Source organism: Geotrypetes seraphini, chromosome 3 (genome assembly GCF_902459505.1).
Source record: "Geotrypetes seraphini chromosome 3, aGeoSer1.1, whole genome shotgun sequence".
NCBI lineage: Eukaryota > Metazoa > Chordata > Amphibia > Gymnophiona > Dermophiidae > Geotrypetes > Geotrypetes seraphini.
Genome location: NC_047086.1, coordinates 14,349,899 through 14,374,776, shown reverse-complemented (window position 1 = coordinate 14,374,776; position 24,878 = coordinate 14,349,899). Strand labels below are relative to the sequence as shown.

Sequence of the window (24,878 nt, the reverse complement as noted above, 5' to 3'; positions counted from 1 at the left end):
CACTTCAGTTGTGAACAATGGGTTAAATCTGTGTGTTCATAAGACCATTCATCCTATGTACAGTCACATATTTACATTTTTTTCTTAGACTTTGACAGAATAATGCTTTTGATCTGAAAAATATTAAAAACAAGAAAAAATTTCACAGATGTGCCTGGTATCAAAAAACACGGGCAAAATACAGAAAACAACAAGGAGTGGGGAAGGGACACAAGTCAAACCACTATGTGGACAAATACAGATTCTTAAAACGTCCAAAGGGATAGCAGCAAAGACAACAGAAAGTCTGACAGCATCTTAAACATGTTTGAGGAAAAGAGCCCACTTAAACAGATGTGTAGAAGTAGAATCTGTCCTTCACCAACTAAACAACTTACTTGAAGTCAGAACATACTGCCTGGACCTGTAAACTTACTTGCATAGCCATTGGAAGTGTTCTTTATTCTCTGAGCAGCCGTAGTCTGTCGTCCACGCATGACCAATGGTAAATTTGTGAAACTTCAGCATGTCCATTACCCCCACTTGAGCAATAACACAACCAAACAGGTCCGGGCGCTGATTGGCACTTGCAGCTTAAACAAACAGATGAAGCACATTAATGATGAGGAACAGAATCTTGAACGATACATTGGTGGGCATTTACAACAGACTGGGCAGCTCGGCATTTAGCGTGCGCTGCTCGTCAGCGCTGTTTTATAAAACGACCAGTGGCGTGGTAAGGGGGGGTGGAGGAACGGTACACCCAGGGCGCTGGCACCCCGTTCTCCTCTCCACCCCCTTCCCCCCTGCCACGCACACAAGTCACTCCCCCTCTATCTCTTTGCCGGTACAAGCAACAACTCCAACCTGTTGCTCGCATCAGCATCGGCTCTCCTAGGAAGTGATGTCAGAGGGAGAGCAGACGCTGACAGCGAGTTGGCGATGCTGCTCATGCTGGGGAAGTTAAAAGAGGTACGGGGTAGGGATGAGGTGTGCGTGCACAGCAGGGAGGACAGGGAAGGAGCGGGGAAGGATGCCTCTCACCCTTGCTACACCACTGAAAAGGACCCATTGGTGGTCAGTGGTTCCTAGCCCTGTCTGGGGGACCTCTAGCCAGTCGGGTTTCCAAAATATTCCTAGTGAATATGCATGAGGCATGTCTGCATAGAACAGAAGGGACAGGCAGGCACATCTGCTTCACACATCTTCATTAGGGACATCTTGAAAACCTGACTGGCTGGGGGTCCCCCAGGAGAGGTCTAAGAACCACTGGCTTAGATTTTTTTCTGTGTTCTATTGTTAGCTTATATGGTGACGAGTGAATATCAAATTTTGTAAAGTAAAATAAGTAGATCTCATGCAGGAAATGAACTCAGAACTACTGCTACTATTATTTATTATTTATAAAGCGTTACCAGACGCACGCAGCACTGTGGAACAAACACGCAACAGACAGTCCCTGCTCGAAAGAGCTTACAATCTAGTTAAGATGGACATAGGATAAAGGCTTTTACATGTTACTTAACGTGAGGAAATATAAGGGAGTAAAGAGGGAATGGCAACAGGAGTTGGCAGAAGAGAAGAAGGGCATCGACAAGAGAGAGACACCTGACAAACGGAGCTTCTGGGGTGGAGAATAGGGAGAGACAATGGAGGAGATGCAGAATTAATATACTTGTAGGTCAGTAAAAGGAGTTTGAACTGTATGCAGAGACAGACAGGGAGTCAGTGAAGCGAACTGAGGAGAGGGATAACATGAGCATAACAATGGCAGAATTCTGAACAGATTGATGAGGAGAGAGATGGCTTAGTGGAAGACCTGTGAGGGGCACAGTGCAATAATCCAGGCAAGAGGTGACAAGAGCATGGATGAGGGTATGGGTAGCGTGCTCAGAAAGGAGAGGTCAGATTTGGCAGTCTGTTGGAAAGTGAAGGAAAGAAATGAGTCAAAGATGACTCTGAGGTTTTGAGCCGGGAGATAGGGAGGATGAGAGTGTTATCTACCAAGATGGAGAATGAGGGAAGGGGACAAGCAGGTTTAGAAGGAAAGATGATTGCCTTATCTGGGTCAGAAAGGATTTCTTTCTTCCTCTGCTGCAAAATCATTAGTAGATGTATGGTTCTTTTTGCCTTTCCATGGATTTATGAGGTATCGATAAAGTCCCTTACAAAAATTCTTTAATAAAAAGCAACAGTTAACAGTAAAGGTTTCAGAACATACTGCTTTTATGACAAAAATGGGAAAATATTGATTTGAGACTCTTCTGCCTTAATTAAAGATAATACACGGAAGCACTTGAAAATATTTCTAGGAAAAAACTTAAGCTATCTGACCTTTCCCAAGAAAGCTGGTTTTACACTAATTGCTATGGTCGAAAATATTTTACAGGAATCTTCAGTCTGAATAAAGGGAGCATTCCTCTATTAATTAGAGCTTATTATATTCATAAAATAAAAGAATTTGGGGATGGTATTTCTTTGAATATTCAAAAGGAGGATAATGGAAAAAAAATTACCTGGAGAAACAATATACAGTACTCTTCTGGCTGTTACTTAAATGAAAGAAATGAATTGTATCCTGGCAAGGAAAGGCATTGCATTGCTTGTAGTGGAAGAAGGTTTAAAAGAAACCCGAGTAAGGTTTAAATTTGCCTGCCTCTGCTTCAAAGTACTATACGGCCTGACCCCCAAGTACATAACGGACCTTTTCGCATTTTCTAATAAGAAACTCAAGAGAAACACACACCCCAAATTCATTTCCCCTCCAGTTAGAGGCTGCAAAATGAAAAAACACCACGAACACCTTCTCTCTCACCAAGCAGTCCTATGGGGCAAAGACCTAGACCAATTGTTTTCGCCCACTACATACGGGGAATTCAGGTAACGCCTAAAAACATACCTGTTCCAGAAATACCTAAACAATTGACCCACTCTCCCTCCCCCCTCCCTATTCCACCTGAATTTACAGCACTGTTATAAATATAATCTGTTATCTTCATCTTATCGTAATTTTACGTTGCTATTTATCCCCAACAGGTCCTGTCGGACATTACCTACTAAAATGTACATATTACATTTTCGCTCAGCAAATTGTATTTCTATACTATTGCCTCCTGAGGTCTCTGATCTCTGTATTTCCTCTGAATATCTACTTATTGTATTTCGCTGAATGTCCAGCACTCTTGATTGTAAACCGCCTAGAAGTCGCAAGATTGTGGCGGTATAGAAGAATAAAGTTATTATTATTATTATTATTAACTGAACTGGCCAATGATAACTTACACTGAAATGTAGGAGCGAGTGCCCAGATTTGGCCTTCCAAAAATTACTAGCTTCAGCAACAGAATGATAAGATAATATGTAATGAAGCTACTTAGTAGTAAATTTAAAACAAATTGGAGGAAACATTTCTTCACTCAACATGTAGTTAAACTCTGGAATTCATTGGATATGGTAAAAACAACTAGGTTAGCAGGGTTTAAAAAAGGTTTGGGCAAATTCCTACAAGTAAAGTCCATAAGCCATTTTTATGATGAACTTAGGATAAGCAACAAAAAACTGCCTTTACTCTTCAAATCTTGCCATGTACTTGTGACCTGGATTGACCACTGCTGCAAATAGGACACTGGGCTTGATGAACCTTTGGTCTGACCCATTACGGCAATGATTCCAAACCTGTCCTGGGGGACCCCCAGCCAGTCAGGTTTTCAAGATATCCCTAATGAATATGCATGAGAGAGATTTGCATATAATGGAAGTGACAGGTATGCAAATCTCTCTCATGCATATTCATTAGGGATATCTTGAAAACCTGACTGGCTGGGGGTTCCCCAGGACAGGTTTGGGAACCACTGCATTACGGCAATGCCTACGTGCTTATGACATTTTAATATTTGAAAGGTATGAATATACATATGAACCTTTTCCAGAGTTGGGAAAATGGTAGAACCTGGGAGGGGGAGGGGTCAAATGAGAGGGTGGAATTTAAAAATGTGGAGGAAAGAGAACAGAATCAAAACAAACTGAGCAGTGCTTCGATGGCAACTCCATTAATTGGGCAATAAGTCCAATGCCAGGAAGATTACTACCATCTGTGTCCTGATAATGGCTGGACAGATCTGGATGGGCTGAGGCAGGGCTTTGACGGTAACATCAGTTGTTGAAAAATAAGGCTAGCGCCGAGCAGACGTCTACAGTTTGAGTCTAAAAATGACAGATCAAGATCAAGTATGTATATGAGAGATCTTCAAAGAGTTTCTGCACTTTAATTTTTTTAAATTAAATATCTCAAAAGCAAATTACATCACTACCATCATTTGAAAGGAAGCTCTAGAATGAGAGGGCATAGGATGAAGTTAAGAGGTAATAGGCTCCGGAGTCATCTAAGGAAATACGTTTTTACAGGAGTGCAGGACTGGAAGTGTAACAGTGATGGGGGACTTCAACTACCTGGGGATAGACTGGAGTACGGGTCACTCCAACTGCACTAGGGAAACAGGATTTGTAGAAGCTGTGAGGGACTGCTTTATGGAGCAACTGATCAGGGAACCGACGCGGGGGAGTGCTACTCTTGACCTCATCCTGAACGGATTAGGAGGGCCTGCAAGAGGGGTAGAAGTGGGAGGACCACTAGGCAACAGTGACCACAATGCGATCAGATTCACTTTAGAAAGGGGGACACCCATAGTAAGGAGGACCGCAACAACTGCGCTCAACTTCAAAAAGGGGAACTATGTTGCTATGAGGGAAATGGTGGGGAGGAAGCTCAGAAACATCTTTAGGATGGAGACTATGGAAAGCGCCTGGACCCTATTCAGGGACACCCTGCAGGAAGCACAAAAAATGTACGTCCCCAGTTTCAGGAAAGGCTGCAAGAACAAGCGGTCAAAGGACCCGATTTGGATCTCAGCAGAAGTAAAGAGGGCAATAAACGACAAAAAAGTATCCTTCTGGAGATGGAAAAAGGATCCAACGGAGGAAAATCACCAGGCGCACAGGAAATGCCAAAAAGAATGCCACCGAGAGGTTAGAAAAGCAAAAGGGAAATACGAAGAGGGGCTGGCCAGGGAGGCGAAAAACTTCAAGGCATTCTTCAGTTACGTAAAGGGGAAACGACCAGCGAGAGAGGAGGTGGGGCCGTTGGACGATGGGGATAGGAGGGGAGTGATTAAAGAGGATAAAGAGGTAGCTGAGAGGCTGAACACGTTCTTCTCGTCGGTTTTCACGAGAGAAGACACATCTAATATACCGGACTCAGAGGAGCTCATGAGTGGGGAACAGGCTGAGAAATTGGAGCACATAGAGGTAAGTAAGGAGGATGTCCTCAAACAGATAGACAGGTTAAAATGCGGCAAATCACCGGGTCCGGACGGGATCCACCCGAGGGTTCTGAAGGAGCTAAGACAAGAAATAGCGGGCACAATCCAGCATGTTTGTAACCTATCCTTGAAAACTGGAGAGGTACCAGAGGACTGGAAATTGGCGAATGTCACACCTATCTTCAAAAAGGGATCGAGGGGTGACCCCGGGAACTACAGGCCGGTGAGCCTGACTTCAATTATAGGGAAGATGGTGGAAGCTATGATAAAGGACGGCATTTGCGAGCACATTGAGAGAAATGGCCTACTGAGAACAAGCCAGCACGGATTCTGTAAGGGAAGGTCATGCTTAACGAACCTTCTGTACTTCTTTGAGGGAATAAGCAGTCGGGTGGACAATGGGGAACCCATCGACATCATTTACCTCGATTTTCAAAAGGCTTTCGACAAGGTGCCACATGAAAGGCTGCTTAGGAAGCTGTGGAACCATGGGGTGGGAGGGGATGTGCACCGATGGATAGAGCACTGGTTGTCGGGTAGACTGCAGAGGGTCGGAGTAAAGGGCCAATATTCTGACTGGCGGGGAGTCACGAGCGGTGTGCCGCAGGGATCGGTGCTGGGGCCGTTACTCTTCAACATATTTATCAATGACCTGGAAAAGGAGGCAAAGTGCGAGGTTATAAAATTTGCAGACGATACCAAACTGTGCGGCAGAGTTAGCTCCAGGGAGGAGTGTGAGGACCTGCAAAGGGACCTAGACAAGCTGGAAGACTGGGCGAACAAATGGCAAATGCGCTTTAACGTGGAAAAATGCAAGGTCATGCATATAGGGAAAAAAAACCCGTTGTTCAACTACAAATTGGGGGGGGGGCATTGTTGGGAGAAAGCAGTCTTGAGAGCGACTTGGGAGTGCTGGTGGATGCATCACTGAAACCATCTGCACAGTGCGCAGCGGCCTCAAAAAAAGCCAACAGGATGCTGGGCATCATAAAAAGGGGCATAACAACCAGGACGAGGGAAGTCATCTTGCCACTGTATCGAGCGATGGTGCTTCCGCATCTGGAATATTGCGTTCAATATTGGTCGCCGTACCTCAAGAAGGACATGGCGGTACTCGAGAGAGTCCAAAGGAGAGCAACGAAACTGGTAAGAGGGCTGGAACACTGCCCATATGCCGAGAGGTTGGATAGGCTGGGGCTCTTCTCTCTGGAAAAAAGGAGGCTCAGGGTTGATATGATAGAGACCTTCAAGATCATGAGGGGCATAGAGAGGGTGGATAGGGACAGATTCTTCAGGCTGAAGGGGACAACAGGTATGAGGGGGCATTCGGAGAAACTGAAGGGAGATAGGTTCAAAACGAATGCAAGGAAGTTTTTTTTCACCCAAAGGGTCGTGGACACTTGGAATGCGCTACCGGAGGACGTGATTGGGCAGAGTACGGTACAAGGATTCAAACAGAGACTGGACGGATTCCTGAGGGATAAAGGGATCGTGGGATACTGAGAAAGCTAACCAGAAAATAAGTATAGAAACCCGACCAGGTCGTGCATGTGCAAGACCGGAGGGCTAGGACTTTGATGGGAAGATAGGACTCAATAGGAAACCAAGGTGGCATGGGGGCCCCTTCTGGTGATTTGGACAGGTCGTGACCTGTTTGGGCCGCCGCGGGAGCGGACTGCTGGGCAGGATGGACCTATGGTCTGACCCGGCGGAGGCACTGCTTATGTTCTTATGTTCTTACAGAAAGGGTGGTAGATGTGTGGAACAGTCTCCCGGAAGAGGTGGTGGAGACAGAGACTGTGTCTGAATTCAAAAGGGCCTGGGATCTCTGAGAGAGAGGAAGAGATAATGGTTACTGCAGATGGGCAGACTGGATTGACCACACAGGCCTTTATCTGCCATCATGTTTCTATAACCATAAAGTTCTATGACATCACAATGCAGGTATAGAGAGCCTTAGCCAACAGGAAGAAGAGATGCAAATGTTAAGAACCTTAGCCAATAGGGAGATGAGGAGGTAGTGGATGCTGCAGATGGGCCATTTGGCCTTTATCTGCCATCATGTTTCTATGTTTCTACAATCATAAAGCTCTGTGACCTCACAATGCAGGTGTAAAGAGCCTTAGCCAATAGGGAGAGGAGATGCAAATGTTAAGAGCCTTAGCCAATAGGGAGATGAGGAGATAGTGGATGCTGCAGATGGGCCATTTGGCCTTTATCTGCCATCATGTTTCTACAACCATAAAGCTCTGTGACCTCACAATGCAGGTGTAAAGAGCCTTAGCCAATAGGGAGAGGAGATGCAAATGTTAAGAGCCTTAGCCAATAGGGAGATGAGGAGATAGTGGATGCTGCAGATGGGCCATTTGGCCTTTATCTGCCGTCATGTTTCTATGTTTCTACAACCATAAAGCTCTGTGACCTCACAATGCAGGTGTAAAGAGCCTTAGCCAATAGGGAGAGGAGATGCAAATGTTAAGAGCCTTAGCCAATAGGGAGATGATGAGATAGTGGATGCTGCAGATGGGCCATTTGGCCTTTATCTGCCATCATGTTTCTATGTTTCTACAACCATAAAGCTCTATGACCTCACAATGCAGGTGTAAAGAGCCTTAGCCAACAGGAAGAAGAGATGCAAATGTTAAGAGCCTTAGCCAATAGAGAGAGGAAGAGATAATGGTTACTGCGGATGGGCCACCCAGGCCTTTATCTGCCATCATGTTTGTAAGTGAGCCGACTTGCCTGCCTGACTAACTAGTCCCATGATATTCTACGACACGCCCTCTTACCACGTGTCCTACCCCAACCATTTTATGTGAAAATATGAAAGTGTGGAAAATTTTTGAAGAACCCTCATATACATCTACCATCTCATCATACCATATGCTATGAGTTTATCTTGTTGGGCAGACTGCTTTATCTGCTGTCATCCACTATGCTACTACGTAAATGAATTTGGTCAGAAGAGCTTCAGTGAGAAACGAGGAAAAGCCAATTCCTTTGTTACAGATGCCAAGCGCAGGGCATAAAAGTAAACTCTGCAAAAGTGATAAAGTCTCTGAAATTAATTGCAAGAGAAAATCTCATAGAAAGAGGAGGAATAATGGTATAAATCAAACTACTGAAAAGGGAAAAGATCATCTTGAAGAGAATATTCCTCTCAACAAGATATAGTAAATACATCTACATTTAATAACATTTCCACAGAAAACCAACACAATAATCAAGATATACAGAGTATTCCAAAAGCCCGACTAAAAAGCCAAGTCTTAAAATTCCATTTTGAAATAACATTCGATCTTTCCGGACACAATCTCTTTTCTTACTCAGTTAAAGAGGCGCGGTTGCCACGTTAGTCCTTTTGAATTTGAAGAAACAAAGGCTAACAAAAGCAAAGGTCATAAGCAAAGACAAAAACAAAAGCAAAGATCATAAGGTGATACCTTTTTAGTGGACTAATGTAACACACATTTTGAGTTAAACTCTCCCTTTGTCAGATTAGGACAGAATCTGCAACACAAAACGGCAATCCTAAAATACACGAGAATCAATAGCATTCCAATACTAGTCGGAAGGGGAAAGGCAGAGAGGAGAAGGAGAAGGGGAGATCTATGAGTGATCAGAAAGTGACAGGGAACTACAAAAAGAGATGTCTGACTGTCCTAGCGATTCATTTTTTCCCCAGCCCCTACTGCAGACAGGGAACCACAGCTGGACAAAAGACTGGAAGGACAATTCGCATGTGTGATTCACGGGGAGGCGAGAGGAAGAAAGAATGAGAGGAAATGGCAAAAGCAGGGCAGAAAGGATAAAATAAAAATCTGGGAAGAAAGAATAAGATAAGGTTGGGGAAGGGAAGCAAAGAAAGGCAAAAGAGGGAAATAAATGAAAATGCACAAAATAACCATTCCCTTTAAAATAAGCAGAAAAGTAAAGGAGAAGGTGATGAGGAGAGAAAACAACAAGGGCTATAAAAACTAAACTAAACAAAATAACCCTCCCCCATCCCCCCAAAAAAATGCCAGTAAACTTAAAAAAAAGCAACAACCCAAAACAAAACACATCCTCAGTCTCCTAAAACATGATAAATTTAGCATCGTTCTGAAGGGAGTGCATCAGCTTCGGCTCCTAGATGGGTGAAGAGCAGTGGGCTGCGCAGCTCTCCTAAAAGTCTAACCCCCTCTTTTACGGGTGAACTGCTCCGACGCTCATAGGCATTCTATGAGCGCTGGAGCAGCTCCTGCCGTGGCTGGCACTAAAACCCGGGGTAAAAGCTGTGGTCCCGCTCCATTTAAGCGAGATGCAGTTAATTCAGCAGTCAGAAAGAGTATCAATGCTGGAAAATTATAGCCTCCCCCACTCAAAAAATGCCCTGGCCCTGTGACACTTAACTTTCTTTTATTTATTTATAGATTTCAGCATATTATCAAGCATTAACTTGTACAGAAAAGAAATCAAGCCAAGTACAATCCACAACAATCCGCCCCCCAAAAAAAAGATTGTTAAACAAATAAATACATATTAGAACATAAAAATTACAGTGGCTTAACTTTACACAAGTCCTCAAATTGGATCCAAAATTTACACAGTTAGCGAGAAAATAGAGGTAAACTTAAACTTAAAGAATCACTGCCTTAAGCCGAGAGCAAAATGCATAACTTTCTAATGAGCTTAAGATTTTCCTTTATCCAACCGGGATATAGACAGGAAAGTAGTTAGTTGACAAGGTTCAAAGAAAACATACTTATTCATTTGGTGATGAACAATACACTTGCAAGGATGTCGCAAGTAAAAAGTAGGCCCCAAAGCTAACACTCCTGGCTTAAGTAAAAAGAATTCACGCCTATGCTTCTGCGTCTCACGTGATACATTGGGAAACATCTGTATTTTATGTCAAAGAAATTAGTTCTGTTTGTTCTTAAAGAATAAACTCAGAATCCATGCCTTATCTGGCTGGAGAGCAACAGAAATTATTAATGTTGCTGGGAGGTCTGAGATGGATAACCTGGACATACAGATGGATAAACTGGACATACTGGTCTCACTTGTGTATGCTGGACACTACAGACAAACATATATTTTCCCATAGTCTATACCAGCTTTCCTTTCAAGCTAACCAGATGGCCCAGCCTGTACCTTGCTAACCCAGCTGGCCTTTGCTGCAAAGTTCCTGTCTCCATTCCCTGCTGGGAGGATACTTCTCCAAGGTTCTGCTGAGCTGTTATCAGTGCTGTATGACTTCACATATGCAAGGCACCCTGAAAACCATAAAACATTTATAACAAGCAACAATCCCTGCAGGATGACGGGGGAGTAGAGAGATGAGGGAGCTTGGTACCAAGACAGCACTTTTAACAAGACTGGACATTTGCTGCCTGTCTCTGAAGCGAGTTATGGGAACCAGGCACAGCTGGGGTGCTGAAAGGTCACCCTTGCCAACTTTCTGCATAAGACTATCTACAAGGTCGCCATCCTGAAGATGTACAGCGTTGTAAAACCACAAATAAGAATCTGCAAGGTGATAAGGATCTCAGAGCTGGAGGAAGAAAGTTCACGCAGAATTCTCTGTTTCTGCTCGGGCCCCCCTCCTGGGGGGGGGGGAGAAGTGAGCGAGGCGTGGACTGGGGGGAGGAATAATTAGGTATACATTTTTGTACCAATAGGGAAGTACATGACCAGAGTTCAGGGATGTGCTTTTTGGAACAAAGGAAGAATTTCTCTGTATAAAAAAACATGCATCACAGGTAGAGCCAGAGAGATTCACTTGTTTATGCTGCGGGGATGTGCTAGCCCCCTGCTAGGCATATGAGTGTAAGTTTTACTCTCCATTGCATATTCTGAACTGACAATATATTTCTTTCTGCTATGCCTTTGCTGCTGTAATTTTGTAAGACTTTATACTAACTATAAAAATATTGTCTGTTTTAGGCATATAAAGATATGGTTGGCTATAAAATAATTTCAATTCAATGTACGTTGTAAATAGTTAAAGCAGGGGTTCATTCACTCAAAACATCACAAAAACAGGACAGTTGACAAAATCATAAATAAACGGAGAAAAATAAACCTCAATTGTGGGTCGCCAGGACTACACAAGTACCTAAGCTCACCACCTCATCACGGGTTTATGAAAAAAACTCCGTACAGTTATAAATTACTTTCACACTTCAGCATCAGCAGAATGTTTATCAAAAGATTTTCAAAGGATTTGAAATCAAACGTCCTGTAATTTTCTATAAATCAGAGAGACAGCCCCAAACTAACTAATGTGTGGCAATCAGCTACAGCTGTAGATAAATTCTAAGCAACGTTTAGAAGCGTGGCTAAACAATTATGTATCTTAGCATGTATAAGAGAGTCAAACACTCATCTGAAGAAACATCTTCGTCCCGATAGATAAGATCTTCTATTTCGCCTGCGAACAGGCTACTTCAGGGGAATATTTAACACTGTAGTCTCCACGCTGTCAGCTGTATAACGGGCGGCCAGGCACTCTCAAAATGGCCCTCAGACCGAGATACGCGCCCGACTCGTTTAAAAACTGAATCGAGTCGGGCGTCATGACGTCAACGCAAAGACGCGAAGGGTCATAGGTCAGTCCTCACTGCTCCACATATACTCTACAATCCAGACCGAACAAACGAACCTTGCATTCATAAAAATCTCGGCTCGAGATTCCCTGTTGGAGAAGACAAGTAAATTCATTGACATAAAGCTAAAGGATCACTTGAAGGATATTAAGTCATACATTCAGGACACCACACAGTTTCTTAAAATGCTAAATGACATTGAACCTGATATCTTACAAAATTGTACTTTAGTTACTTTTGACGTCTGCTCGTTATATACGAGCATACCCCAGGATGAAGCCCTTCAAGTTTTGGTCAACTTATGGATTAGGCAATATAACCCTGAGAGTGGGTTTGTACTATTTTTGAAAGAACTAAGTGCCATAGCTTTGAAAAATAATTACTTCATTTTTAATGGAGAACTCTTTAAACAACTTTCTGGCATAGCTATGGGCGCATCGTTTGCCCCAACCATAGCCAATTTATACATGGCGTGGTTTGAGGAGACTTTCATCTATAAACTGATAGGATTTCAATGGGCGTTTAAATGGTGGCGTTTTATAGATGACGTGTTTGTAATTTGGCTAGGAACCCAAGTCCAACTTCAAGAATTCGCTTCAGAGCTAAATCAGTGCCATGAATCCATCAAATTTACTATGTCATCTAGTAAAAACAAAATAAGCTTTTTGGATGTCTGTATACAATTGGACGGGATCCGTTTAACAACATCAGTATTTCGAAAACCAACGGACAGAAATACACTGTTAAGATTTGACAGTATGCATCCAGTACACCTGAAAACCAGCATTCCCTTTGCTCAGTTTTTAAGATATAGGAGAATTTGCAATAGTAAAGAAAATTTTCTCCAAGAAGCAAAGATACTGGAACAAAGATTAAAATCTAGAAATTATCCAAGATCTATAATTAAGAAAGCAAAGAAAAGAGCGTTATACAATCCCAGAGAAACGTTACTGGATTACAACAAATCTTCTGAGAACAATGAACAATCTGAAATAATTCCCTGCATTATCAAACAGACATGTGCATCTCCACAGATGATTAAGAAATATAAAAAACATCTCCCACTGCTGAAAACACTTCCATGTTTTGCGAATAAAAGATTCATTTTTCCTCAATCCAGAAATAGAAATTTAAGTGATTGGCTGTGTCATACATCTAAAGAAAAATTTATAGAAGAGAATTCAGAATCTACTCTTGGACACAGCCCATGTGGACATTGCATTAATTGTAAAATCATGACCCCGCTCTCGAATTTTATAAATCCTATTGATGGGAAAAATTACATTCTTAAGCATACCTCCACCTGTCAAACAGCTAACGTGATCTACATAATACAATGCCCATGCGAATTATTCTATGTGGGCCAGACATCACGTAATTTAACTATAAGAATAACTGAACATAAAAGTTGCTTAAACACATGTAAAATGACAGCTCCAATAGTGACTCACTGTATTAATTTTAAACACAAGTTTGAAAACCTTAGATGTTGGGTGGTGGAGAAAGTGATCCCTTCAATGAGACGAGGTGATATAAGAAACCTTTTATGGCAAAAAGAACAACAATGGATAAATCGCCTCCATACTATAGAACCATTAGGTTTAAATTCTGAATATGAGTGGCAGCCCTTTTTATGAATGCAAGGTTCGTTTGTTCGGTCTGGATTGTAGAGTATATGTGGAGCAGTGAGGACTGACCTATGACCCTTCGCGTCTTTGCGTTGACGTCATGACGCCCGACTCGATTCAGTTTTTAAACGAGTCGGGCGCGTATCTCGGTCTGAGGGCCATTTTGAGAGTGCCTGGCCGCCCGTTATACAGCTGACAGCGTGGAGACTACAGTGTTAAATATTCCCCTGAAGTAGCCTGTTCGCAGGCGAAATAGAAGATCTTATCTATCGGGACGAAGATGTTTCTTCAGATGAGTGTTTGACTCTCTTATACATGCTAAGATACATAATTGTTTAGCCACGCTTCTAAACGTTGCTTAGAATTTATCTACAGCTGTAGCTGATTGCCACACATTAGTTAGTTTGGGGCTGTCTCTCTGATTTATAGAAAATTACAGGACGTTTGATTTCAAATCCTTTGAAAATCTTTTGATAAACATTCTGCTGATGCTGAAGTGTGAAAGTAATTTATAACTGTACGGAGTTTTTTTCATAAACCCGTGATGAGGTGGTGAGCTTAGGTACTTGTGTAGTCCTGGCGACCCACAATTGAGGTTTATTTTTCTCCGTTTATTTATGATTTTGTCAACTGTCCTGTTTTTGTGATGTTTTGAGTGAATGAACCCCTGCTTTAACTATTTACAACGTACATTGAATTGAAATTGTTCTACACAGAATACGATTGTACCTTTATTATATTAGTTAATTCATTAACTGGCTATAAAATAAGCCAGGTGAATACCTAGCAGGGCCTCCGCGTGTGCGGATCGCCGGACTTGATGGACCGAAGGTCTGATCCGGAGATGGCGCTTCTTATGTTCTTATGTTCTTATTAAAATACAATGCCGTCTCGTAGTCATTTCAATGAGGTAAAATAAATGGCATTACTTCAGGTCACAATTTCTTTATCTGACATCTCAAGTAATGCTGAGACGTCCATTGCCTCTTGGGCTCTAAGCTTCTGATGTTGACTTTGACCACCAGCAGGCAGTAATATACTTGAGACAGTGGAGGTAAAAGTTTATCTGAAATTCCCAGAATCTCCTGAAAATATCTTTTGATCATTTCCCTTGGAGTCACAAAAGTGACTTTAGGAAAATTAATCAACCTTAAATTATTACTTCATGCGGTGTTCTCCAACATTTCAATTTTCCTCCTAAGATTAACATTATCTTTAATTATTGTTTCTTGAATCTGTTTGGAAGAAATTAAGTCCTGTTCAACTTTCTGAATGCTGGATTTAGAGTCACTCAATTCCATTTTAACTTCTTTCAATTCCTTTGTATGTTCAATCAGTTTCCCTTCTATATATTTAAAATGGGGATTAATGGCTTTACCAAAATTAGCCACTAAATCCCAAAGTGCCTCTAGTGTAACTTCAGAGGGTTTAACAAGAGCCAAAGGTTGCTGACAAGTGAAAAAGTTCTCACCAGATGCAGAAGTTACTTTCCTCTCCTCCGGCTGGTAATTTCCCTCATTTGCAGGTGAAATCGCCTCCGGTTCCTTAGCTGGGCTTTCCAAATGGATTACCCCTCCTTCTGAGCTCTCCAAAGCTGGTAAACTTGCCTCAGGGGACAGAAACTGCCCTGTCTCCGGGGTTTCCTCACCCCTTGGAGAGCTCATTATCCGTGGCTGTGGGGGTGGAATTCGAATGTCGGGGCTAAGGGTTGTATCTGGCCCTTGGAAAGCAACAGCGGTCTCGCCCAATCGCGGCACTTCCTGCGGGCTGCTTGCTGACGCAACTGAAGCATTCTGCATACACCGCAGGATATCCTCGATTGTGCCCATCGGGACACCTCCGGAGCGATGCGAGGCAGAAGCGGCACTTCGGCTGCGTCGCTTAGGCATGTCAGGTAGGAAGACAGAACTTCTTCTCTACCGCGAAAGAGTTCTTTGAAGTTTCTAACTGACTCCCAGAGCGTGTTGCTCAGCTATGGTAGGTAGCGTCCATCTTGGATCTGGGGGTCAGCAGTACTCTTAACTTTCATCCTCGGTTAAAATGTCCTCGCAGTTGCAAAGTTTGCCTGCCTGCATAAGGTGTAATATGACTGTAAGCATGTAAACAGTTGTATTAGAACAACACGCTGAGACATTTCAACCCCTTTCCTTTTGGGCATTTCGACTACTGAAGCATAGGATTGAGGACTATAAAATGCAATGAATCCAACATCTGATACTCTCTCTTTGTAAATTGGCAGGAAAAGAGCGCCATCTTGTCAGCCTACTTTCTGTGACAGAATGAGCTCCAATTTCTGCTTTTTTTCCCCTTAAAGCTAAATTGATTACAATTCAGTGTGTTTCTTTGTTCTGTTTAATTTCTGTAAGGGAAATGATTTTCTGGTAGATCTTCCCTCTCTCGTACCTCAAACATCCATCCACACACCCTGTGAGTTTCCTGTCAGTGAATTCTCCTCTTTAGGCGTTTCCCATGAGGGATTTTGTCAAATGCCTTCTGAAAATCCAGATATACGTCTTTATCTACATATTTATTCCCACCTTCAAAAAACGTCAACTCCACAATGTTTCCATCCCATTAGACTATGATCATGTACATATTGAGTACCGGTAATTTGGTTCTTTAGAATAGTTTTGACCATTTTGTCCTTGCTTGAAACCCTTTCAGAAGCTGGCTTTCTGTCAAGCTCTCTACCATCAGCTACTCTAGATAGCTATATCCACAAAAGTAAGAGGACACTCCATGAAACAGAACGCTCCCTCTCTCCGGTGTGTGGAAGTCCTCTAGCTACATTCTTGCCACTGGTGATGCTGGTTCAAGATCACGTTTTCAATAGTGAGAGACGGACAAGCTCTGCAAGACTCCAGAAGACCTGCCTGTCCCTAGTGATTGAAAATACAATATAGAAGCATCACCCTCCACTGGCAAAAGTCCAGTTGGAGGACTCCTGCACAGTTTAGAGACCAGGTATTTATGGCCTTGAACAATGGTTTTGACAGGCTTCAGAATATATACATACATATATATAGACTAAATGAATATGTCTTGGGACATTTGGTAGGTAATTTTATTAAGAGCTGCTTAGCTATAGATAGCAAGAAGATGCGCAAAGGGTGATATTCTAGTCATTTACTTGCATAAGGGGATAGTTACATGCACAAATGACCTCTTATAGAATACTGACGAGATGATTTGATGATGCTTAATTTGCCAATGGGTGTGCACATGGGCAGGGTTTGGGTGGAGCACACACTGGCATGCTCAGAAATTATAGTGCATGCATAGTTACCCGTTTGTTATAGAATTCAATTTAAAGCTCTATTCCTTGTGCATAGAGTTTTCTACTCTCTACACCTGCTTATTTACATTCATATTTGATTCCTTACTTGCCACTAAGAACCTTGAGATCTATTCAAGATAATAGAGCTTAGTAGGAGTCTACTCGAAATAAAGTGTTCTACTTTGCAGTTCCAAATTTATGGAGCCATATGCCATGAGAGTTGAGATTAGGGGCAAATTTAAAATCTTTCAAAATTATGCTAAAAACAGTTTTCTTTAAAGAAGCATTCGGGCAAGATTTAAATCAATCCGATATTACTCACATATTCTAAATGTTCTAGATCTTCAGTCAGCAGTCTGGTGAAATTTTAAAACCTCAATGGTATTTATTTAGGAGTGAATGCTTTTTACTATGGTTGGTGGTGTCTATGGGTAGATTTATCTTAGTGCGTTTGCAGTTTGTATCCTATCTAATAATGGAGTTCTTTTTTTTTAAATATATATATTTATTTTATTTTACTTTTATTGTATTCTGTAAACCGCTTGGACCAGTGAAATGAACGAGCAGTATAACAAGATTAATAAACCATAAATCATAGTCGCAGCATTTAAAACAGCTCTAACCTCCTCTTTTATGAATGCATAGCGTGGGTTTTAGCGGCGGCAACTGCTCCGAAACTCATAGGAATTCTATGAGCATTGGAGCAGTTACCGCCGCTAAAACCCACGTTACGTGTTTGTAAAAGAGGCGGTAAGACTGGTATAAGTTATCGCACCTTAAGTGTAAGCACTCTTTCAGCCAATTACACTGGTATTCTACAACGAAAAGAAAGCCCCGTAGGCAAAGGCTTTAGTAGGGCTCTGTTACAGAATTACTCCCATCATGGCAGAGTTGCCATAGACCACATGTGTCAAACACATTTTCTGTGGCCCAAGGCAGTTCTCTCGGAACTTCCCCTTCTCACGGCCCAGCATGTCTTCCCTCCCGCATCGGTCCGATGTCGCCGTCACGCTGAAAAATTTGCCGGCCTCGGCAGTGATTCAGCAACATTGTCCACAGCTCACCATCCTGCTTTCTGTCTGCCATGGTCCACCCGGGCAGAAACAGAAAGTTGCGTCATTAGAGATAGATGCCCACAGGAATATAATGGATGCCTTAGTATCTTTAGCGCGCGCTAAATCAGTTAGTACACCTTAATAAAAGGACCCCTAAGTATCTTAATAAAAAATTTGGCCTGCGACTTAGCCTGTATTTTAGATTTCGGCCCCTTATGTGATTGAGTTTGACACCCCTGCCATAGACAGAAGCTAGAGTTCCCTATAACACACTTGACATCTTTAACTCAATTTAGCATTCCATGTCACACTTAACAGTACATACTGATAGAATATTAATTCAGTTGCTAAATATTCAACCCAAATCTTTACTTAATGTGGGGTTTCTCTTGTCTCTGAATCTGACTGAAAAGCAGCGGAATATAAGATTGCTATTTAGCAAGTGAAAGAAACATATTCAATTAACAGGAGTAAATTAGTTCTTACCCACTAGTAGGCCACCGTTGGACCCGCCGTTAATTGTAATTTTCTTGGAGGACGAATATCCTTCCTTGATGAGGTATTCAGCAGCGCACTGGAAATCACTAAAGCAGTTCTGCTTGTTCGCCAGAATGCCACCTTGAAACACAAATTCAGAATAAACACCCCAGTTCTGCAAACTGTCCCATTTTGCACAGAATCATACAAAATTAAATCATCAGCAGATAAGTTTCTCGTTTATGCGTCCTCTGAGAGGTTTTCTATTACTGATGCAGTCCAGAAAGAAAGGATAAAATCCTTACATATAGAAATCAAAGATTCTGCCAGTATCTTTGATGCTTTCAAAAGTATTAAATAATACATGCTGTTACAATGTGATGGATAAAATAAAAGGCAATGTTCTGAAGTCTTGGCCATCCTTAACTTGAGCTAAAAGCCTTGCACTGTACATTTTAAATAAAAGAGACCACACACGCAGCTTCTGAGGTTTGGCTTTAATGGAACACTTGGAACATTAAACGCGCAGATGGCCTCGTAAGCAGATAAATCCTGCAATTAATTCTAGAAAATTATAGGCTCCAAAATAACCATTATGCAGAGCCAGCGAGGCAGTTGATGGAGTGTTGTATTTTCAAGACCATGGCAAAAATCTCACAAGTGTCTTCCATTTGGATTCCACAACAATAAAGTAGGCGGGGAGGAGACAAAAAGAACCACAACTTAAGATAAAACAACCTCCATAAGGTAATCACTCAGATTCATGTCTCTTTGAAATAATTAAAATTTGTTGAATGAAAAAGCCTCAGAATTTTAAATGGCACAGTTTCTGTGCCTCAGTCTTTCAATCACTGGCAAAAAAAATCTTCCAGTAACAATCTCATTTATAGCTTTATAATGTTCATTAAATATCTGTCAATAAAAAAGTAGTGAGAAGATTTCCAATTTATCTTTAGGAACAGAGAGCATTCCAAAGGCTGACCGCACCTTCAAAAAGATATAAAAAGGATGGAGTCTGTCCAGAGGAAGGCTGTTAAATGGTGCATGGTCTTTATGATAAGGCATATGGGGACAGGACTTAAAGATCTCAAGCTGTAGACTTTGGAGGAAAGGCGGGAGAGGGGAAATATGATAGAGATGTCTAAATACCTACGTAATATAAATGTGCATGAGTTGAGTCTCTTTCATTTGAAAGGAAACTCTGCAACGAGAGGGCATAAGATGAAGTTAAGAGGTGATAGGCTCCGGAGTAATCTGAGGAAATACTTTTTTACAGAAAGAGTGGTATGGAACAGTCTCCCGGTAGAGGGGGTGGAGACAGAGACTGTATCTGAATTCAAGAGGGCCTGAGATGGGCACGTGGGATCTCTCAGAGAGAGAAAGAGATAATGGTTACTGCGGATGGGCAGATCAGATGGGCCATTTGACCTTTATCTGCCATCATGTTTCTATGTAAAAGAAACTCCAGAGTGAGAGGGCATAGAATGAGGCTAAAAGGTGATAGGCTCAAGAGTAATCTAAGGAAATACTTTTTTTTTTTTTTACAGAAAGGATGGTAGATGTGTGGAACAGTCTCCCGGTAGAGGTGGTAGAGGCAGAGACTATGATTTGAAGAAAGCCTGGGATAGGCACATGGGATCTTTCAGAGAGAGAAAGAGATAATGGTTACTGCGGATGAGTAGACTTGATGGGTCACACAGGTCTTTATCTGCCATCATGTTTCTATGTGATGGGCAAGTCCTCTCTTCTGAATGCGCTCTGGAGGTTTTGGGTTGCTACTTTCCCCCTTCTTTCTTCTTCTAAGGCCTATGCCATCTGACTGTTCATCCCACTCTCTTGCCAGATCGCTGTCATTTATTAACCCTCTGATAAATTTCTTGCATTTCTCATTAACTTTCAATCTTAGCTTCCTTTCTTCCTTGAACCATGATCCCCTTCCCCAACTCTTCAAGACTAGCTTTATGCCAAGAGTCTCCCTCAGACTTTAGCTTTTTCCAAAAGTGATATAGGATCATTTTCAAAAAAAAAAAAAAGCATCCAAAAAGTGGCAGATGGATTTTTTCTCACCAAACCTTTTCAATTCATTATATTCTAAGTCTATCTTCTAGATGGATTTCTATGCTGTTCATCTAAATCTCAAGGGGGTGTGTTAGAGGAGTGGTTTGGGCGGGCTTATGACTTGGACGTTTTTCTGCCATAATTGAACATTTTAGAAAACGTTTAAGGTACAATTTGGACGTTTGGGGCTAGACTTGTTTTAACAATGTATAAGTGCCAAAAAGATGCCCAAACTGACCAGATGATATTGGAGGGATGTAAGCATTCCCCTTACATTCTCCCAGTAGTCACTGACTCCCCTCCTGCCCCCTTCCAAAAAAAATGTGCATGAAACAGTGCATACTTGCCAGTATGACAGCTTCAGATATTATGGCCAGTCCTATTAGAGGCAACAAGCAAGTTCCTGCAGTAGCCTGGTGGGCGGCGTAGTGAACCATAGAGATGGGAAGTCAGGCCTGTACTGTACTCTAATCACTACACCTAATCCCAATGTACCTACATATAGGTGTCACCTGCAGGCATAATGGTTATTGGTCTGGTGTACAGTCATAGAAACATAGAAGATGACGGCAGAAAAGGGCTACAGCCCATCAAGTCTGCCCACTCTGCTTATCCACCCCCTGTCTATGCCCTAATGACCCAATTTCCTTATCCCACATGGGTATCCCATTTATTCTTAAAGTCTGGCACGCTGTCTGCCTCGATCACCTGCACTGGAAGCTTGTTCCAATGATCAACCACTCTCTCTGTGAAGAAATACTTTCTGGTGTCGCCATGAAATTTTCCGCCCCTGAGTTTGAGCGGGTGCCCTCTTGTGGCCGAGGGTCCCTTGAGAAAGAAAATATAATTTTCCACTTCAACACGTCCCGTGAGGTACTTAAATGTTTCGATCATGTCTTCCCTCTCCCGGGTACATTGGGTTTTGGAGGGTTAGGGTGAAATGTGTACCTGGGCATTTTTATGTGACATTCACTGCAGTGCCTCACTGCTCTGCAGGGATGTCTGTGTGGTTAGTCTACTGATAATGCTGGCTCTTCCTACATCCCAATGGCTCGTTCTGTGCATTTTTGTTATTGATCTGGGTTGTTTGGGGTTTTTTTCCTCCAAAAATGGATCAAAAAGATGGATGCACAGAGCACAAACATTCATTTTGGAAGAAAAGCAAACAAGATTGATGTTTTGCAGTTTTGAAAATGGATATGCTTGGTACTGGATTTTTGGGTTTGTTTTATAAGACGTTTAAACTCGGACTTAGATGTCATATCGAAAATGCTCCTTACAAATGGCAACGCATTCCATGCGAAAGCTGACTGATATGTAAAAGGTTAAATAAAACTTTTCATTTCTTTTATTTATAAATTTGACAGATTTAACAAGCAGATCCACTTGTATAGAAAAGCTTTACAAAGGGGAAAATAAGAAGAAACAAAAAAAATTAAGGCAATACAACATTGTTCACAATAGTGTTATAGGGCAGGACCATCGAAAAAGTGAGAAAATATAAAAAGGAAATTAACTATTTTTGAAGGAAATCACAGTGCGCAATTTGGAAATAACAGTACATCACTCCGTCCTTATCTATACTAAACTCCTACAGAGACTCTTAAGGAGCTTGAAATTGGTCCTCTTCTAACTGCCAAAAAAGCTGACAAATGGAACGGATTAGAACAAACACACTTAATAATAATTAATTTGAAGGGAATTTTTAGAAAAAAAGGAAGCTCCAAGTTGTAACCCATCAGGAAGCATCAGCAGATTCTGTGTCCTGCACCAACACTCTTTACCACACACACATACCACAACCCTATTCCAGTCAGTCTTATCCTCATTGTTTATCCTAATCGTCAGCCTCCATTATCCTGTCCTCACCCATCCATTTCCTTTACCCCAATTTCAGCCAAATCTGGAAGGACTGGCCATTGCTGGCTCCAAATTAGAGAACACAGGGACAGAATTTGTTCCATTCCCCGCAGGAAACCATCCGCATGTCATTCTTTACGGAGAGAGGGAAGAATTGGAGTATGAATGGGCCCAGAAACTGACCCTCAAGCCTTGGAGAAGGATTGAGGTTGAGAAAGACACTAGAAAATGACACAAGATGGTTTCCCGTGGTTATCCACAAGGATGGGGAAACATTCTGTTCCTGTGTCATTCTCTATGCCAATTATTGAGGTTACTTGATGGCCAACAGAGAGTGACATGACAGAAATTGTCCCTGTCTTCGCAGTTAACCATGCCTGTGTTATTCTTTAAGGAGAGAGGGAAGAATCAGAGTATGAATGGGCACAGTCACTGACCCTCAAGCCTTGCCTTGAAAAATGCTGGTGAAGAAGGACTGAGATTAAGATAGACACTAAAGAATGACACGAGATAGTTTCCTACAGTTATCTGCAGGGACAGGGACAAATTCTATCCCTGTGACAAACTACAGTAGTAGCTTTATAAAACAAAAGATTAGGTTCTTACCTTCACTTTCTTCTTTCTTGTAAATCCACTCTATTCCTGGACAAGTGGGCAGTCAATCCCATCTCACAAGATCTCTTGTAGGAAGCTTCATTTACATATTACATTCATTTACATATTACTTCAGGATTGCCCTCTGACTTCCAGTTGGTACAAAAACAGACAGTCATACCTGTAAAGGTCCCAGAAAGGGGAAATTTCCCCAAAACAAGTCTAATCTGCTCATATCATAAAACTGCATAACAATCATGAACTACGATATTAAAACAGGTTGAAGAAAAATGATAAACCATAAAATCAGAACAAGGAGACACATTCTGTACTAACAGGGTGGGGCACATTAGCTAAACCTCCCCAGGGCATAGTGCGCAATATGATTGGATGCTAATCTTAGAAAGACCGGTCAAAGAACTAAAGGCCTAACTTACCAGTACTCATTGAGGCAGACAATCAAGGAATCAGCAGTTCCCAGGGCGAGTTCCAGGAATGGAGTGTGGATTTACAACAAAGAAGATTAGCAAAGGTAACCTAATCTTTCATTCTTGTACAATCCTACTCTATTCCTGGAGAAGTGGGATTTGAGCAGTCCCTCAAATTCAGGGTGGGAGTGATGAGCCGGCTGCAAGAAATGAAGAAACGAAAGCAGAAGCCTGTTTGGCTGCCACATGTATTCTGTACAACTTTGTAAAGGTGTGCAATGAGATTCAAGTGCAAGCTCTATAAATCTCGCTTATAGGAAGATAACCGGGCAGTCCTGAGGTAAGAGGGGAGGGTCAAAATATGTAAATGAAGCTTCCTACAAGAGATCTCGCAAGATGGGATACATAACCCACTTGTCCAGGAATTGTACAAGAATTCTTTTAATGACATCAACATTGCTGTTATTAGTCTTAGTCATGCTATATTTATTGAAGGACTGTCATCCTTTTCTTACAGATCCATAGAAATAAAAAGAACACTAAGAGCTGGTGCTCCATTTGGCTTAAAAGAACCCCGAGGCTGTCAAACTTAGGAATGAAATATTTCAATGAAAGAACAGAAACAACATACTGTAGCAAGAATCATTTCCTCAGTAGCAGAAGAGAGAGAAAGCATAACTTCCTTCACAGGACACTCAGAAACCTTTTTCCAGCTATACACAAGAATCTTGCCAAAGAGAAGAGCTACTGGTATCTGGAACATTTGCTCATGCAATTAACAAACAGCTGATTAATGTCTCTTTATGCATTTGAGATCACATACTATTATTACAATCCAATTAAAATCTGATTAAATAGGTAAGAGAGCAACTGAGAAGGATATTACATGTCACAATAAATGAGATTACAATGTCAGGGAAGAAATAAAAGAAACCATGATCAAATTCAAAATTATTACAGATGGTTCCTTTGTCTCCTACAATAAAATCAGTTTGTCTCTTGTACGTGGTTTTTTTTTGGTGGGATTAACAACCATTAAATATTTAACTCTATTATAAAGAAATGACCTGAACCAAAGGCCTACATCACAATACTGACACAGCACCATTAAGCATTATTCGTTTCCCAGGCAGGCATTCCATGCTACTGCCAGAAATATGCTGACACTCCGTAAAATGCTGACAGGGTGCCTTTGGAAGTAGACTCAGTAACAACTGTCACATTTACAAATGCACATTCAGTTTCTGAAAGCAGAAGACAGATTTTATTTTATTTTTGGCTGATGTTCTGACGGTATATTTCTGCATACATACAGATTTATTTTTGGCATGCCATACTGAGATAGATAGATAGTTTTACACTGCACCTTTCAGATGTTACCTGTTTGGATCTGGGTTTAGTCTGATCTGGCTCCTTCAGAATATTAGTGTTCACATAGCATATACCACGTAAGTAACTTCATATATCATATAACTGGATTGGTGAACTTGGGGAAATTATTTTATGTCAAGTAGAACAAAAGAGTTGCCCTAATAGGTCAGATGAAGGGTCCCCCTAGCCCAAAATCCTGTTTCCAATAGTGGCCAGTCCAGGTCAGAAGTATACAGCACAGTC

At 41.7% G+C, this 24,878-nt stretch overlaps 1 protein-coding gene across 2 annotated transcripts in view; it reads right to left on the bottom strand.

Moving 5' to 3' along the window:
• PREP (prolyl endopeptidase) overlaps positions 1-24,878 on the bottom strand; it is a 265,867-nt gene that overhangs the window by 24,015 nt on the left and 216,974 nt on the right. For both annotated transcript variants that reach the window (XR_004538731.1, XM_033936788.1), the window contains exons 13-14: positions 18,334-18,465; positions 416-572 (exon numbers count right to left, since the gene is read on the bottom strand). Coding sequence is in view for 1 of the 2 variants with exons in the window: in XM_033936788.1 (XP_033792679.1) it covers positions 416-572; positions 18,334-18,465 (289 nt within the window). In the remaining variant the exon portion in view is untranslated. The remainder of the gene's footprint in view (positions 1-415; positions 573-18,333; positions 18,466-24,878) is intronic.